Source organism: Musca domestica, unplaced genomic scaffold (genome assembly GCF_030504385.1).
Source record: "Musca domestica strain aabys unplaced genomic scaffold, Musca_domestica.polishedcontigs.V.1.1 127, whole genome shotgun sequence".
Classification (NCBI taxonomy): Eukaryota; Metazoa; Arthropoda; class Insecta; order Diptera; family Muscidae; genus Musca; species Musca domestica.
In genome coordinates, this window is record NW_026712167.1 from 1,300,470 (window position 1) to 1,317,462 (window position 16,993).

General features: G+C 38.0%; 1 protein-coding gene across 1 annotated transcript; it reads left to right on the forward strand.

Annotated features, from left to right (window-relative positions):
* Positions 1–77: 77 nt before the first annotated feature.
* On the forward strand, positions 78–16,790 carry LOC131800721 (bridge-like lipid transfer protein family member 1; the record flags this gene model as incomplete). Its single annotated transcript, XM_059118401.1, is given in 33 exon segments — positions 78–96; positions 99–178; positions 181–334; positions 337–426; positions 429–561; positions 563–647; positions 649–766; positions 769–1,253; positions 1,291–1,366; positions 1,369–1,454; positions 1,562–1,673; positions 1,676–1,768; positions 1,771–1,812; positions 3,680–3,779; positions 4,107–4,148; positions 4,227–4,356; positions 4,359–4,473; positions 4,476–4,544; positions 6,302–6,639; positions 6,708–6,840; positions 6,907–7,030; positions 7,095–7,429; positions 7,432–7,514; positions 7,517–7,694; positions 7,697–7,838; positions 8,477–9,026; positions 9,093–9,893; positions 9,964–10,086; positions 10,310–13,333; positions 13,394–14,036; positions 14,093–14,287; positions 14,354–14,484; positions 16,006–16,790. Coding segments are annotated over 33 exon segments (9,582 nt in total), but the record flags the coding sequence as incomplete, so codon positions are not given.
* Between the last annotated feature and the right edge of the window lie 203 nt (positions 16,791–16,993).

The window sequence follows — 16,993 nt, forward strand, 5'->3', positions numbered from 1 at the left end:
ATTGCGCTTGAAAAGGTTTTCTTCCGAAAAAAATCTTAATTCAGTAGATCGAAATCAAATATTAATTCACTTTTTATTTACAGGACCTCAGCTGCGTCTCCTGTTGACATTCTATATCGAAGGCGTTTCAACAAAATTCCATTTGGGCAAGACCACTCGAGCCTCAATGCACAATGTTTGTACATACAACAGACGGGCAATCGAATAGTCACAAAAAGGGTGGCATTTGAGGGTACACGTGCCCTTTTGGCTCATCTATCATCCCAGTCACGACCCGACAATGTACAAGGTGAACCAATTCTAATTGAAACTTCGGAAAAACAATTAGAAGAACTTGTATCACTCTCGACGTGGGACGGGCACATGCCCAGCTGAGACGTTTAAAAACCGAAAGTACCACTGGGCCAGAATCGCCGATAATGGTGACGCCATACCAGAACCTAAGAGTAAAGTTTTATTTGAATGCCTAAAAATGACCGACAACACAGGAGTTGATAGTATTGGTTATTATTTTGAATGTGGCCTTGAAGGTGTGGGTGAAGATGGGTGTAAAATCGTTAACGTTCCCACTTGAAAAGTCTGAAAACTCGAAAGAAGAATTGGCTGAAATGGCCGAGGATGGTGTACTCAATGATTTGGTGGAAAATGTTACAATACCACTACGGCAGCGGCTGCCAATAATCCACAAATTGATGTTCCACAACATCGAGAGCTGAGGCGGCGTGGCGTATGCTGACCAAAAAGCCGCCAACACCGAAGACACCCAAAGAAAATTTCAAACTGCTTTGGAAAATATCATTGTCACAGAACGTGTGGAGAATCTAAACGACAATCGCAAATCTACACCCAAACCACCAGCAATGGATGAGGATATTGAAAAGGGAAAGGTACAAATCAGACGAAAGGAAAGCCCGAGGGTTTTGATAAAGTTGCCAACAAGGAAACGGACAAAACTTTCATCATGTGTTATTGAATTAAAATCGGTATGGCTTAATTTTGCTGCACCGCCATGTGTGCCGATAACACGAAAAATTGATTTGACACGATTGGATTGGAACCTCTTGAGTACGGCGTCGCCAGCCATAACGGCATGGATGAATCCCAGTAATCGTTTGGCCATTAAAATTGTGGCACTACTTAAAGCATTGCATACACGGCAAACTTCGGTGGCAGCTTGCCTTATGGCCGATGCATTGGAGAATGAGAAGATTCAGAGGAATCCAAAAATTAAAAGGTATGTTAGTGGTATGGAAGCCAAATTGAATATTTTACAATGATTAAATTTTCCAGAGTCGTTATGCCAATAACTATACCCTACTGTCGAAGACATTGCAAGAAGATCCCAGCTGTCAGTTGTGTTTCATTATGCAAAATTGGTGCTTGATGAGGGCGTCCAAAAGGTGGAGAGAATTTTCAAACAGGGTGATGTACCACATCTTAATACTCTGAGACAGGTATGTAGGGAATAGATAATAACACAGGGTGACAATAAAGAGTTGTCACAGAAAAGATTGGTTTGAAATATGAAATGATTCCATTAATTTCTTGGTTCTATTCCCAGGGCATTATTGTTCTCAGTCGCCAGTGGAAGAATTCCCTCTACAATCCCATATTGTTTGAACATCAATACAAAAATAAATTGACACGTCCCATAAATGTTACCTTTTCATTCCCCAAAACGAAGAGGAATGCGAAGATCCAGAATGTGAAGGTGATAATGATTTAGGGGCATATGCTGGTGTTGGAGACAATCCTAGAGAGAGTGAGAATGCTTATTACTTGGGCAAACACAGCATCATCGAACTCATATTGGTATTTTTTGATTAACGCTTTGTTTCATTTGAACAGCTAAAAAAAACTAGAAATTTTCTTTATCTCCTCTCGATTGAATTGTATACTCTTTGATGGATGTTTAAACTTCTCCAAAAATGTCTAAAGAGATTTTTAGTTTTTTTCTAATGTTCAAAATATTTCCCTTGTTTTTAACCCAAAATTTTTTTTTTTTTTTGTTAATTATTTTTCTTTTCTTCTTGATGCCTTTTTAATTTTGAGTTTGTTGCTCTACACCTCTCACAAACGAGCAACGATTGTCTAAATTTCAATATTAATTTGCTTCAAGCTCTTACTCTCAGATCATTTCTTTGGATTCTGTCTGTTTTATTTTTAATTTATTTTTCGAAAAAAGCATTTCAGTTCAAGGTTTGCTTGGTTGTCATCAGAGCCATTTTCATATGCTATATGTATTGTGTGTATGTATGTTACAATGCACCATGTCGCTGTTAAATCTGAATTTGGCCTCATGCACCTTATGTCCATATTGTCAATATCTATATGTGTATGTGCTATTATCCTCACTTGATATAGTTCATTAATTTTCCTGAATTAGAATAATTTATATATAGATATGTATATGTAAGTATCGGTGTATATGTACATTGTGTGTGGTAAGTTTGTGCGGTTTTTTTTATGGATATGGTGATTTTGGTGGCTTTGGAAATCTTAAGCTGAAATGCTAGCACTCTTGTTGACCCAAACATCATTGCAACAATTGTGTCTGTAATTTATTTGCTATCAATATTGTTTCTTTATCTATTTTTTAAATAATTTGAACTTCTATAATCTTTTATTAGTTGAACAAAAACAAGGTTGGTGTTATAAATATGTGTCACATTATGGACAACCTAACAGTATTGAGTGAATTGTAATGGAGCCTTTTCATTTCATAAACATCATAAAATGTATGGCATAATTATATAATGAAAGCGGGGTCGTGTGTTACTCAAATAAAATCATATACTAAAATGTGTATACAGGGTGATATAAAAAAACTGCAACAAAGTCAAACGCCATAATTTTTACTTTTTTGCAAATTTTATTGAATGAAAGCAAAAAATGTCGGAAATAGCATCAATTTTAGAATCAGTTTCGATTTGTTCGAATTAGTCACTTTTGGCACGAATTATGGCCTTCAAAACGGCCAATGCCACTGTCACTCGCTGCTCGAATGTTGTTTTGCGGTATTTTGGCTATTCCCGGCGAAGCGCTCGCTTGAGGTGATCGACATCTTGGTATTTTTAGTGTCGGCCAAGCGATGTAACTCTTTAGCTCTTTTGAGTCTATTACTTTCTGTTGCGGTGTAAGTTCAGAGCCAAAATCATGGATTTTTAAAGAATATTTTAAGGACCCTTAGAGTTGAAATTTAATTTTTTAAAGAAAAAGCCACAATCATCGTTTTCATAAAAAATATTTTAGGGATCTCAGAGGGATATTTTAAGAACAATTTGAAGGATCACAAAGACCCAGTGTTCATTACCCAGAGAATATGTTCAGAACCACGCCGCAATCATGGATATTTAAAGACTAAGACAGATTGATAATATAAGTTATGGGTCCTGTGGGCTTCTTATATTTCTCTATAAGGTAAATAAATGAAAGGAAATAAGGGACTATGTAATAATATTTGGATAATTTTTTGTTTTTGCTTATTAAAGCAAAATCGAAAATCTTTCAAAGTAATTCTTATAAGAAAACCCTTTACAGCTCACTGAATATTATTACTGTATTGTAGTTACAGTTTACACCGAAAATCATAGCCATATTTATAGCACCAAACCATACAGAACAGAAATATCTTCCATATTGTATCCAACTAACCATAAATATTAAATTACCAATATAGATTCCAATCAATTTGGCATGGCTTATCCAAGTGATGGTGTGCTACATGGATCACAACGTTCGACATCGACTTCACCAAATATTCATTTGACAAGAAGAGGGTAAGTTTGAAAATATTTATTATTGATACATGTAAATATATTTGTATATATTTTAAATATATTTGTATATATATTTTCATATGATCAACATATATTTTGTTTACTATGTCCTTCCATTTCTTGTTTGTTTTTTTTATAATTGATTGCAAACAATTTGTAAATATCAAAATCCTTTTTGAAATCCAACCAAATTGCGGGGGTTTTTCGGTTTGCAAAAAAAAAAAAAAAAATAAAATAAAATAAATAAATAATTAAAATAACCAAAAAATACAGGAAAAGTTTAACGAAAGCTTCTACCTATTCACATGGCAATTCTTCCCGTTCCAGCATACAAATGTTGCCCATTATATCGGGCTTGGTTGATAAGCAAGCAGCAGAATTGTAAGTTCTATACCAATGGTGTAAAATTTAGTTTTATATATTTTACTAATATGTTTATTTTCCCCCAGAATATGGTGCCTTACAAGAGGGTTCCATCAGTTCCACAAATTCCGTGAATAAGTTTTGGCTAAGCTCTTCGGACAATCAAAAGGAGGACTTATACTTTTGGATGGCTAAGCAGCAGGAAAATAAGAAAACAGAAGCATTGCCGAAAAGGAAATTCTACGTCCAACGCCAGTTAGTAAAATGCCTGGAAATGTACCGCTGCGTCCGGGTATAATGCAGGACTCGATTACCCTCTTGGATGCCCATTTGATTTTGAGCCTCTACTGACATGTCTGGGAGTTATGCCACAGCAAATGATTAATAAATTTTCCAATGCAGGTAGGTTTTCATCTATTCGTTATCGAGATGACGACCTTTTGTAGGTTTCTTTATAAAAGGGATTTGTAAGCTTTCTATCTGTAGAAAATCTTTTTAATACATTCTACATCAAAAAATAATTTGATGTCTTCTTTCCATAGAAGACTTTTGGAAAACTTTCTGTCCAGAAGACCTAGTATTAAAAATACCCTTCTAACTCTTCAATTCCATAGATGATTTTTTTGACCCTATTTTTTCTATCAACAGAAGATTTTTTCGAGGCCTTCGTTCTCTATACGCCTGGTATCCATGGACTTTTAAAGGGCTTTTATCCATTTGTAATATGTTCTCTTTATTTTGAAATCTGTAATTATCTCAAATACAGGGTGAGATAAAAAAACTGCAACAAAGTCAAACGCCATAATTTTAACATATTTTAAATTTTATTGAATGAAAGCAAAAAATGTCGGAAATAGCATCAAATTTTAGAATAAGTTTAGATTTGTTGGAATTGGTCACCTTTGGCATGAATTATGGCCTTCAAACGGCCAATGAAACCGTCACACGCTGCTCGAATGTTGCTCTCCGGCATTTTGGCCCATTCCCGACGATGTGCTTGCTTTAGTTGATCGACACTTTGGTATTTTGAATAGTCTAACGGAAGCGAGGAACCTCATTTTGTATCCATTCTTAGGTGGCACGTGCTCAGTGCGATGGTGCTGAGTCCTGTTGAAATGTCCAAGGTCTGCGGCCAAAATGTGTGCGTGCCCAAGGCTTTAATACTCCCCCCAGAATATTTTCGATTATGGTCGATTAATGCGAGCGGAGAGCGACCATCGCTGTTATGGCGGCCCACACCATCACCATGGTTGGCGCTTGAGTTCTGTTGGCCAACCGAAGGTGCACATTTTCAGCTGACCTCTTCGGCACGAGTATATTTTGTGTTTACAAACTGCTGGACAACGAACGTTTTTTCATTGGAGAAAACCAAATTCGGCAGTTCGCCATTTTCGGCCAAGTCTTCAGCTCTTTTGAGTCTATTTTCTTTCCGCTGCGGTGTAAGTTTTTGCACTTTTTTGAATTTCGAGCTTATTTTTCAATAGTTGCCGAATGGAATATTGCGTTATCTTCAGCTCATTAGCCATTTTTCGGCCACTGCGACGCGGGTTTCGTTAAAGCCGCTTTGTTACTTTTCGAACTATTTGTGCTGATGTTGCTGTTTTTTTCCGTCCACTTCCTTGACGTCGGACTACGATACCAGTATGACGGCAACGAGAGACACACAAAGATTTATCCACATTTAAATGCTGGAGTGCTCTAACAATAGGTACTTGTGGTTTTCCAGCCAAATATAAAGAAATGACACGATCACACTTGAATTCCATCACAAATACCTTTTTTCTGGAAAATTCTCACCAAAATGCTTTCGTACGCTTGAAAATAATATAATGACAGCTGTCGGACGAGTGGTTTAGAAGTGACAGCCAGTCTGAAGTTGATTGCTGTTTTTCATCTCACTCTGTATATTAAAAATATTTTTGTTAACTCTTTAATTCCATAGAAGATCTTTTAAAGATATTTAAAGGCCTTCTTTCTCTATACGATTTTAACGCCTGGTATCCATAGACTTTTGAGGGGCCATTTTTAATATGTTTTCTTTATTTTGAAATCTGTAATTATCTTTTATAGGGAGGAAAAACTTCAGGCGTATTTTTCAATTAAAAACTCTTTATTTTGTAATACATTAAGATTTTTTTTTTCTTTTTCCGCCCTCCCAGATATTTCATCATTGGAAAACTTTGGCACAAATCTATCACTGATTGGCACCTTCGATTCGATACGTGTGGATATTGTGGTCTCAGAGGCGGGGGATAAAAACAAAACGAAGACAACAAAATTGCCAAGCAAGAAGGCGAATGGTAGGCCAACCATAATGATGGATACACCATTGTTTTTGTGTGAACGTGTTGGCATTGAATTGGAAGTCTTGAAGATGTCCGACGGAATGGTTGATACGGCTAGGCAGAATGTCATATATATGTCACGTAGACAAATGAAAAAACATACCAGTACTGTGATTAATTTTAGTATAAATATTAGATTTATTTCGCAACAGGTAAGTTTGAAATTTCAATACTAAGTATTTAAAATGGGATTGTTATATAATTCCTATTTGTATTTTAGGTCAACATGCCTCTATTGCGTTTATTACATCAGATAACCAATATGTATCAAAATGTTAAGGATGCCCAAAATGAATTCCATGACCAACCGGATATAAGTAAAAAATCAAATGCCAAGGATGAATATAGTTTGGGTAAGTTACGGGGGAACTTTCGACCATGCTTAAAACATTTTGTAAGTAATATATTTCTATTACTAGCCTCTGAACCCAATGATATTATGCCTTTTGGCTCCGTCTCGGATCGTTTCAATCACAATGAAAATTCTTCCGATGAGCGATATGATAAATTCAATGAAATGGTTACAATGACGCACACGGGAAGGTAAGCCATTGATAAAATAAAATAATAAATCCAAAACGAATGATGTTCATATAACTTTTATCAGCAAAATGAGACCTCTCATTCAGCTGACACCTTCGCCAAGCGCCAAAAACCGTCCTCAATCATTTGCCCAAAAACTACGATCCACAGGGAAATCGGTAAAGGGCAAATTGGGTTATACCAATCTCAATGAATCATCTTCATCTCCGCTAAGAGATAGCCCAACAACATCCGTCTCAGAACATCATATGTTTAAACTATCGCTGGAATCAAAAGCTTCGCTTAATGGTGCCGGAGCCTGTGCCACTAGTGTTAGTGGCGATTATAATACAATAACTAAAAATGGTTTCACTGCCATTATACCACCTCTATTGGATACACCAAATTGTTGGAAAACTATTTCCATTTATTGGAATTATACGGCACAATGCCAGAAACTAAAACGGTACAACAAAGGATTTCATTGACCAATGAAAGAAACCATTTGGTGGTGGTTATGGCCGACAAGATACCCGCAACGATGATGATGATTTGACAAGTGCACCCACACCACTGCCACAACATAAGGAAATATTTGATAGTAGCTCACAGGAGAAGACGCGTTTGATAGTATTTGGTGTCGCCAAAATACACAAGACCCGTCTTTTGGCCACATTGAGTGGTCTTAATTGGAAGCTGAAATAACCACTCTGAATGGTTCGGCAACGTGGCGTAAAAAGGCAAGGCCTGTTTCGTTGGAGTGTTCTCTCACCGGGCAGGTGGGAAGAGCCATGATTGTGCTCCTGGAAGGTGTGGCTCCTAATCAACAGTAAGTATAATAAGATTCGGAAATGAAATCATGTTTCGAAATTGTTATTTAAATTAAGGGTTTGGTGCTTTCTATACATAGAAGAGCTTTTAAAGGTCAAATTTTCACGGAAGATATTTGAAAGGCGATGAATGTTAATTAGAAGACCTTTAATTGGTAGAAGTCCTTAGAAGTCTCTTCAAGTCTTTTTGAAGGTATTCGTTTCGATCTGTTGGGGACTTTTGAAGTCATTTTGTTCTGAATATCCCTTAAGGTCTTCTTTCCGATGAAGAACCTCCATTTCTAGACGAACATAGAAGACCTCTTAAAGGCCTTTTTATGATTTCATGTTTATAAAATACTCTTGAACGCCTTTTGTCTGTAGAAGATCGTTTAAAGGTTTTTTCTAGCCTTCGATCTGTAATAGTCTTTTTGAAGGTATTCTTTGCGATCTGATGTGGATTTTTTGCAGTAATTCTAGCTAGAATAACCCTTCTGCCACAAGAAAACCTTTTGAAAATACATTTTGAAATTCTTCTATAATTTTATTACCCTTTGATAAACTTCTGTCCATTAAAGACCTCTTTCCATAAAAACGTATATAGCCATTATAGTAAACTTAACGTTTTCCGATTAAACCTCCATCTTTTCCCTTTCAGAACTGTTGTCAAAGTAACGGTGGGTAAGAGTCAAACTCTCTACTCCAGTCTCACGAAACGAGGACGTGATAAAAATAGTGGTCTTCTGTCAATTGGCCCTGTTAATATAGAGATTCCCCAACATCCTGTGGCGCTACATGGTATGATGACACGTTCTTCAAAGCAGCTCTCGTCAACGCTACAAGAGCTACGAGTGGGTCGCAATTCTGGTCGCACCGCATCAAGAACACACAATGTCGATGAACCAGAATCTCCATTTCATTCGCGGAACTCTGGTTCAAATATGGATACCAAAGAAAAACCACCACATCATAGTCGTAAATTTAATACTCAGACAAGGTCACAACCTCAACAGAATGGTTTGCTGCAACCTTTGGTTATGCAGTTCAATGTCCTTCTACAATCGTTGTCAATTAATGCTGCCCTACTGCCATCGCTACAGGCTCAATATCGTATGAATCATGTCAGTTCAACTGGTGTGTCGGGAAATCGAGCGAAATTTGTCATTGACTTGCCTACGCATACACTGAGTTTTAATACTAAAATTCAGGTAAGGCTGAGTTTTTGCTTCACCTCGAAGAATGGAATGCTAATCTTTAGACTGTTGTATTTTTAGAATGAAATGAATCTACCATCCGAGGCATGTATTGCCCTGCCACCAGTCCATGTAAGTGCTGAGTATATACCCGAACATCGCCAGGAAGAACATGAACGTGTTGAGGGTGTGATTTTGCGACAAGGAGGTTATGTTAATGCCTCTGCCGAAATTGGAGAATTTGAACGGTGTCTCACAACTGATTTACTCAATCATTTGGTATTTGTGCAAAAAGTGTTTATGCGTGAAATTAACGAGGTGTTGCAAAAGGTGTATGGTGGTGAAAAACCAGTACCTCTTTGGTCGGAGGATAGTGATAGTGGTAGTGTCCAAGAGTCAAGTCTAAAACGTATACTTTTCTCTTTAAATATATCAATGAAACGTATCCAGCTGACGGCCACCACACCCTGCAATTCAGCGGTGCGTTTCGAAACGGGAACCCTGGAATTGCATTTATCCAATCGCGTCAAAAATTTGGGTGAAGGCAATGATCGTAAAATGTTCGGTAAAGCTCATATCGATTTTAATCTGTCGCTCGGTCAACTGATACGTAATGTGATATTTGATGAGGCCGAACCGGAATTTCAACAATATGCGTTTTTTCACACAACTATCGGTTTACGTAATGCATTCCAAGATGAATTACTTAACGAGGACAAAGAATTGATCCTGCTAACGTTAAAACGTCCTTTGGTATACATTCAGCCGATAGCTGTTGATAAGGCCATATTAGTGTGGTTGAACTATAAGAATGCCTATGAGTATTGGGCTGAGAAGCGTGCGAATTTGAATTATGAAAATGCCCAACAGCAATCGCAACAGGTGAGTGGAGGAGAAAATCATAAATTTTTGTTTCAAATATTTCAATTCTTGAGTGTTTGGTTTGTTTTAGGTTTTTGATAGAGTGCCATTTAATCAGTTTAGCAACATAGCTGGTTCGAATCTGTCAACATTGTTCCTACAGCTGACTGTAGAGGATATGGGCATATGTCTGCCGTTGAATCCAGTGGCTAATGTAAGTACGAAAATGTGGAATAAACACCAGTCCAATCGGCGCTATGCTCCAGGGAGATTGAGTCTGTTTTTATACCCATAGGATAATAAATTCGATCAAATCAAATTCGAAGAATACATGGCTTTGGAATAAATTCCATCGAATTTGTTTTGAAGAAATATCAATGTTTTCTCAATCATACAAACATTTTATTTACTTGTATTTTTCATATATTTACCTTCAGTCCTGGGGCTCAAGGTCCTATCAAGATTTTGAACCCAAAGGAGCTGTGGTCATCACCCTGGAAAATACCATAATATCTGCCTGCAATTCCGGCTCCCTGGTGTCCAAGGGAAAATTCCAAGGTTTGTGTTTACGGTTTGCTGATGATTTTGAAACAACGTTGGACGATTGGAAACCAAATTCCAGTGAACCTATAATGAATGTTTGTGTGGTGTCTGAGGGCACCTATGAGGTTTGCTCCTGTACCACAGCTGCGAAGAAAATGGAAAATGCCAAATGGCTGCTGAATGTTAAATGGCAAATGGAAGGTGTTGATATCCATTTGGATATTAACATCGGCAAACAATTGTCCTCTTTGGGTCATACCCTTACCATGCTAAGTGGTTTCGAGGAGGAAGAGACCAATTTAGATTCACCCGACAGCGAGGATGAAGACAAGTCACAGCGTGATACCTTTGGACGTCGTAGAGAATTTGAGAATCTACCACCGTTTGTTTTTGATCCTACCATTGATTCGAAGAAGCGTTCATTTATGATGGAAAAAGAAATGGCCGAACAGTTGAAGATCATTAATGATTTGCGTACCTTGGGGGCAACACAAAATACGATTGCCCACGAGGAACGGAGACTACAAGAATTGCAAGCAATATGCTATAAATTCTTTAGAAGAGATATGATCCAAAAATGGAAACGTCCTTCGATGCGTAGAAGTATGAAGACATCTCAGAGATCCATATCGTTTATGGGTGGCTCCCATAGTCATCACATTGATGATGGTTTGGCCACATATTCGGGAAGGAGATTAGATCCCATTGCCTCCAATGATGAAATATCAAGTTTGCAATCCACACCAGCCTCATGTCATTCGAGGAGTGCTTCACTCAAGACTTCGGCTACAAATCGTGTAACATTTTCGGAAACAATGCGGCAAACATCTTTGCCCAATGCCGATAGTGATGATGAGCCACAGAGCACAAATTCCCAAGATGCTCACACGGATACACCACCCAGTGAGATAGACATTGATGGCACCTCGGTGGAAATGCGACGCAAACATCAGTATCAACAAAAGCAGCAGGAACCCAATATAGATTTTGAGTTGGATATCAAGGTATTGGTGAATTCGGGCAAATGTGTTCTACACACCAAGGAGACCACAGAAGATCGGTTTTGCATTTCTGGACCAACAACCGTTAAGACTCACAAACGGGAAAGAAGTGTGGGCTATGATTGGGGTAGTCCAACACCCTCACGTAGGCAAAGGGATAAAAGTAAGTTACGATATAACCCCTCCAATGCTGCCATGCTGACGGATCTGACCATATTCCATATACCGGGATTGGATGTCAAACTACACTACCAATCAAGGACTGTGGAACACAGTGTGGGCGAATCAACACGCATGGCAAGCACCGATAGCCACCAATCCATGATGTCAGGATCAACACGGAGAATGAGCACTAAACGGGCATCACTATTTGCCTGGATGACTTTACAATCAATTCCCGAGGAGACAATAATATCGCCACATATTTTGGAGTTTTTGGAACAAACCCTGGAACCCATACCCACTAAGGCTGAACAGAGCAGCGGCTCACAGACCCCCTCTAACAATGCTGTCAATTTGGATATATTGCCTGCGAATTATGTACAATACGCCTCTTTCCCCGTAGATGTTATTGTCTATTTCCACATGCAACCCTCGACGTTTAGATTCTCCTGCCTACCCGTATCTCGGGTGGAATGTATGTTACAACTGCCCAGTTTGGATATTGTGTTCTCTTCGAAACGTTCGGCCGATGAAGATAATCAACAAAATCCCTTTGAAACAAATTCAAGCACTGGAGGTGGTGCAGCGACATCCGGCCCTGAGAAGGACAAGGACAAGACACCCCAAGGTGGCCTCAGTGTTACCGGCTGTTTGGCCGATTTTAATGTGTTCATTTTCCATCCTTATGGTGGCAAAAAGACCAACATAAAGGAAGCTCAATTTTCACCACTCACCGATTCGGAGCGCAAAGATTCACTGAGCATAAATGTGGAATTTGTAAAATTCCACATAACACGTTGCCGCAAGGTCTACATCGAACCATCTGCTTCATCGAAAAGGTCGTTGGATCAGTCAAAGGCTGTGGTAAGATTCTCAACCATTGTTGATATAGGCAGTGCCTCTTTCAAGTACGATATGCGGCGATTGACGGAGATATTGGCCTTCCCCAAGGCATGGTACAGGCGACGTATAGTCCGTCGTTTATTCTTGGGCGATTTGAGTGTGCAACAAACAAATAGTGAAAGTGGTGGCGGTGGTGATCATGCTGCCGGCACTCCTACGACGCCCAAAGATTTTCAACGTACCCGCACCCCGGACAAATCTCCAGGTGATCCAACTGCTTTCTATGGTCGTGATAAGATGAAATTGAATTTCGATACTCCCACATCATCGACGGGTGCCATACGTAAACTAAAATCGCTGGGGAAATCGTCGAGTAATGAGTCCTCCAGTACACCACCATCGGAGAAGAATCAAATCACCGCCTGGGAAACATTGGTTTTATTTGCAGTAAATTTCACGAAATTAAATGTTCAAATGAATATGGGCAATGTTATGGGTAATGTGGTATGGCTAACAAAAGATTTCCAATCAGATGGTCGCCTATCTATCGGCAGCACCGGCTATAAAAATATGTATATTGGCATTTATTTGGGTGGTTCATCGTTGGATGCCAAGGGTGGCATTGTTGGTGGTAGTTTTGAGGTTAATAAAATCAATAATCGTTTTCATATTAAAGAAGAGTCTGGCGTGGAACCATGTCACACCATACGTTTGAGTTTTATGGCATTGGAATTGCGTTTGGATTATATGGGCACCTCGGTCTTGATGACGAGGATAAGTTCATTCTCAGCTGCCATGAAGGATGAATGGAAAACTACACTGCTGAATGCTGGCAAGGCCGAGGAGACGAAATATGACAATTCGGCGCCCAAGGCTATTATCTTTGTTCACGGAGATTTATCGTGGGATCAGGTGGGTTTCTATTAATCATTAAATAAAGTCATATTAAATAACCATTTCAAATATTTCCAGCTACAAATCATGATTTCCAAATCAACAACTGCCGACCTGCTGAAAATGTACTATAAACTGGAAGAGTTCTTTACACAACAATTCAAGTCATCAAAACGTGTATTCTCCAGTCTGGAACCACGATTGCATGAGCGAAATGCCAGCATGAAGCGGCGAGCAAATATGAAAAAGAAAATGAGTGGTGGGGAGAATTTGGGTCCTGACATTAGCAACACCGATGCTCGACATCATCGCCATTGGCAGAAGCCATTGGAAATGGTGGCTGGCCTGGTTGTTCCCACCTTGGTGACACGTTTGCCACGCAATGGCAATGTCTTGGGTGGCTCGGTGAAATTACACGGCAATAATATTTCATTGGCCTGTTTCCATGGCATTAATTTCAAATCGAAATCTTGGGCCTTATTTAGTTTAAAATCACCATTTATCAATTTCACCACTGAGGCATATCAGGATGCGGAGACGCGTGAGATATTTGTGACCCAGACATTAACCTCATGTCTGGGCCAGTCCAACGAAGAGGGTCAACAGCAAAATCATTCAATGGCCATTGTTAGCCGCATTTCGAGGAATATTGTATTTCCACCACAATTCAAGACATTGAATGAGTGGTTCCATTATGCATTTGCCAATAGTGAAATTGATGGTGAGTTGAAAAATATTTCACTTTTAATTTTAGTTTTAATAAATTTCGTTTTTTAGCTGTTGATCGTTTCCCCATTCTGGAATATGATCGCGAAATTGCCTCGAATTCAATAGAACGTGCCAGATCGGCTGCCTCCAGCACAGCCAGTTCAACTAAATCTCAAGATCGTGAAGTCATATTTGCCTTACCCAGTTTACATTTGCATTTTAGAACGGAACACAAACAGGGCCCAACAACTCCGCAGCCATCAGGTGGGTTCTTTGTTTATTTTTTCTTTATGTGAAATATGACTTAATTTTATTCTTGATTTTTTTCAGATATGAAACCAGAGGTTATCTGCAGTTTTACCACAGAATTTGACGATCACATTTTCGTGACCGTAGATGCTGATGCCTTCTTCTTTTTACATGACTTAATCACGTCCTACGTCAAGGAGAAGGAGAAAGTGGTGAGTTCATTTTTAAAAAATAATGAAAGAAAAACTTTTGAAAAATTCACGAGAATAGCTAGAGAGTTATTAAAAATGTTTTTAAAAAATTCTCGATTAATGCTTCTTGAAAAACATTCTTAAAAAATTAAGGAATTTTGGGCAAATGATCTTTGAAAAAAATGTCTAAAAAAATCCAAAGCTTTAGCCTTTTGTTTTTTGAAAATATACTAATAATGCCTGAAATTCTTTTTCTAAAAAAGTCCACGATTATAGGCAATATGCCCCTTGAAAAATATCCTAAAAAGCCTAGGATCATTGGGTAAATGATCCTTAAAAAATATTTAAAAAAAATTCGCAATTGTTGGCACTATAGTCCTTGAAAAGATATTCTTAATAAATCCGCAATTATTGGCCATATGGTCCTTGAAAAAATATTCTTATTGGCCATATGGTCCTTGATAAAATATTCTATAAAAATCCAAGATTATTGGTCCTATGATCCTTGGACAAATATTATTTAAAAATCCACGTTTATTTCCACGGTTAATTTCCTGAGGATCCTTGAAAAAATATTCTTAAGTTTATTTGCCGTATGGGCCTTAAAACAATAATATTCCTAAAAATCCACGGTTAATTTTCTAAGGGCCCTACAAAACATATTCTTACAAAAGCCACTCTTATTTGCCTTTTAGTCCTTGTCAAAAATTATCCCAAATATACACGGTTAATTTTCTTGGGGTCCTTGAAAAAATCTTCTTTAAAAACCACGCTTATTTAAATTATCGTCCTTGAAAAAAAATATTCTTTAAAGTTCAAGGTTCTGAGGGTCCTTAAAAAATATTCTTAAAAAAGCCACTCTTATTTGCATCATGGCCCTTGAAAAAAATGTCGTAGAAATTCACGGTAAATCATTTGAGGGTCCTTGAAAAATTTTTCTTAAAAAACCACGCTTATTTGCCTAATGGTCCTTGAAAAGAAAATATTCTAAAAATCCGTGGTTAATTGTCTGAGGCTCCTTGAAAAAATATTCTTAGAAACGCCACGCTTATTTGCCTTATGGTTTTTGAAAAAAATATTCCTAAAAGACCACGGTTAATTTTCTGAGGGTCCTTAAAAATATTCTTAAAAAAGACACTATTATTTGCCTCATGGCCCTTGAAAAAAATATTCCTAAAAATTCACGGTTAATTTTTTGATGACCCTTGATTTTTTTAAATCCACGCTTATTGTCCTGACATTCCTTGAAAATATGTTCTTCAAAAATTCATGCTTATTGGCCTGATTATTCTCCAAAAAGTATTCCGAAAAAATCCGCGCTTATGGTCCTTTAAAAATATTATTAAAAAAACACGTTTATTGTCCTTTCAAAAATATTCTTAAAAATTCCACGCTTTTTGGCCTGATGATCCTTAAAAAATATCTTTTAAAAAGTCCAAAATGTTTTCCTCATCTGACTTTTGAATTTTTTAACCTCAAATAATTGTGTAATCTTTTTAAATTCATATTCGGACTAATAAATGTTTGTATTTTTCTCTTTAGGTTGGTGCCCAATCCGCCCGAGCAGCCTCACCCAATCTCTCGCAAAACCTCAAACACCAGCTTAAACCCTATGTCACCGATGAAATCCTTAAGGAACAACAGCATTTAGCATCGACATCATCCAACAATTCATCAGCTTCAAATACTCTATCATCACGGAATGCTAGCTCAAGCAATTTAGATGTAAACCAAACACAGCAGCAACAATCATCTATGGCAAATGCCGGTTCACAGCATTTGGCCAATAGCAATCATAATTTGAACAACGATACCAAAGACTCAAACACAACCACTGGCACCAGCACATCAGCAACAAAACAAGCAACTAACACGAATTCAAGCACTGTAACAAGTGGCGGTGCTGCAGGCTCGGCAATATCATCCGGTACGTCGCAAAATGCAACCTCATCTGGAGCAGGTGGAGCAGCTGGCGGTGATGCTGCTGGTAACAATGATACCGATTTAGAATCATTCTTTCGTGATTGGCGTCATTTCGAATGTCAGACATGGCATTTGGAACCCACGGTGCGGATACTCTATTGGGCTGGCAAATCCATTGAACCCTATGGCATTGATTATATACTCAATAAGTTAGGTTTCAGTCATGCCCGCACCACAATACCCAAGTGGCTGCAGCGGGGTTTTATGGACCCCCTGGATAAGGTACAGGCTTTAATGATGATGCAATTGTTAAATATGATTAGGGAAAATAAACAGGAACAAAATGTGAAAAATAATAAAAATTCCAATTAAGGTAGAGAAGAAGCCTTCAGAGAAAAAACAAATTATATTGGATGCCAACGACTTACATACATACATATAAACACATAAGTGTAGCTTGAAATCTCGCAAACCCAACCCTACCCATTTATATAATCCAGAGATATCCATATTCCTATATATGTGGTAGAGGAAATATATACAAATAAATATATAGAGATAGCGAACATTGAAAAATAACTATTATTAAAAAAATATCCGAACATGA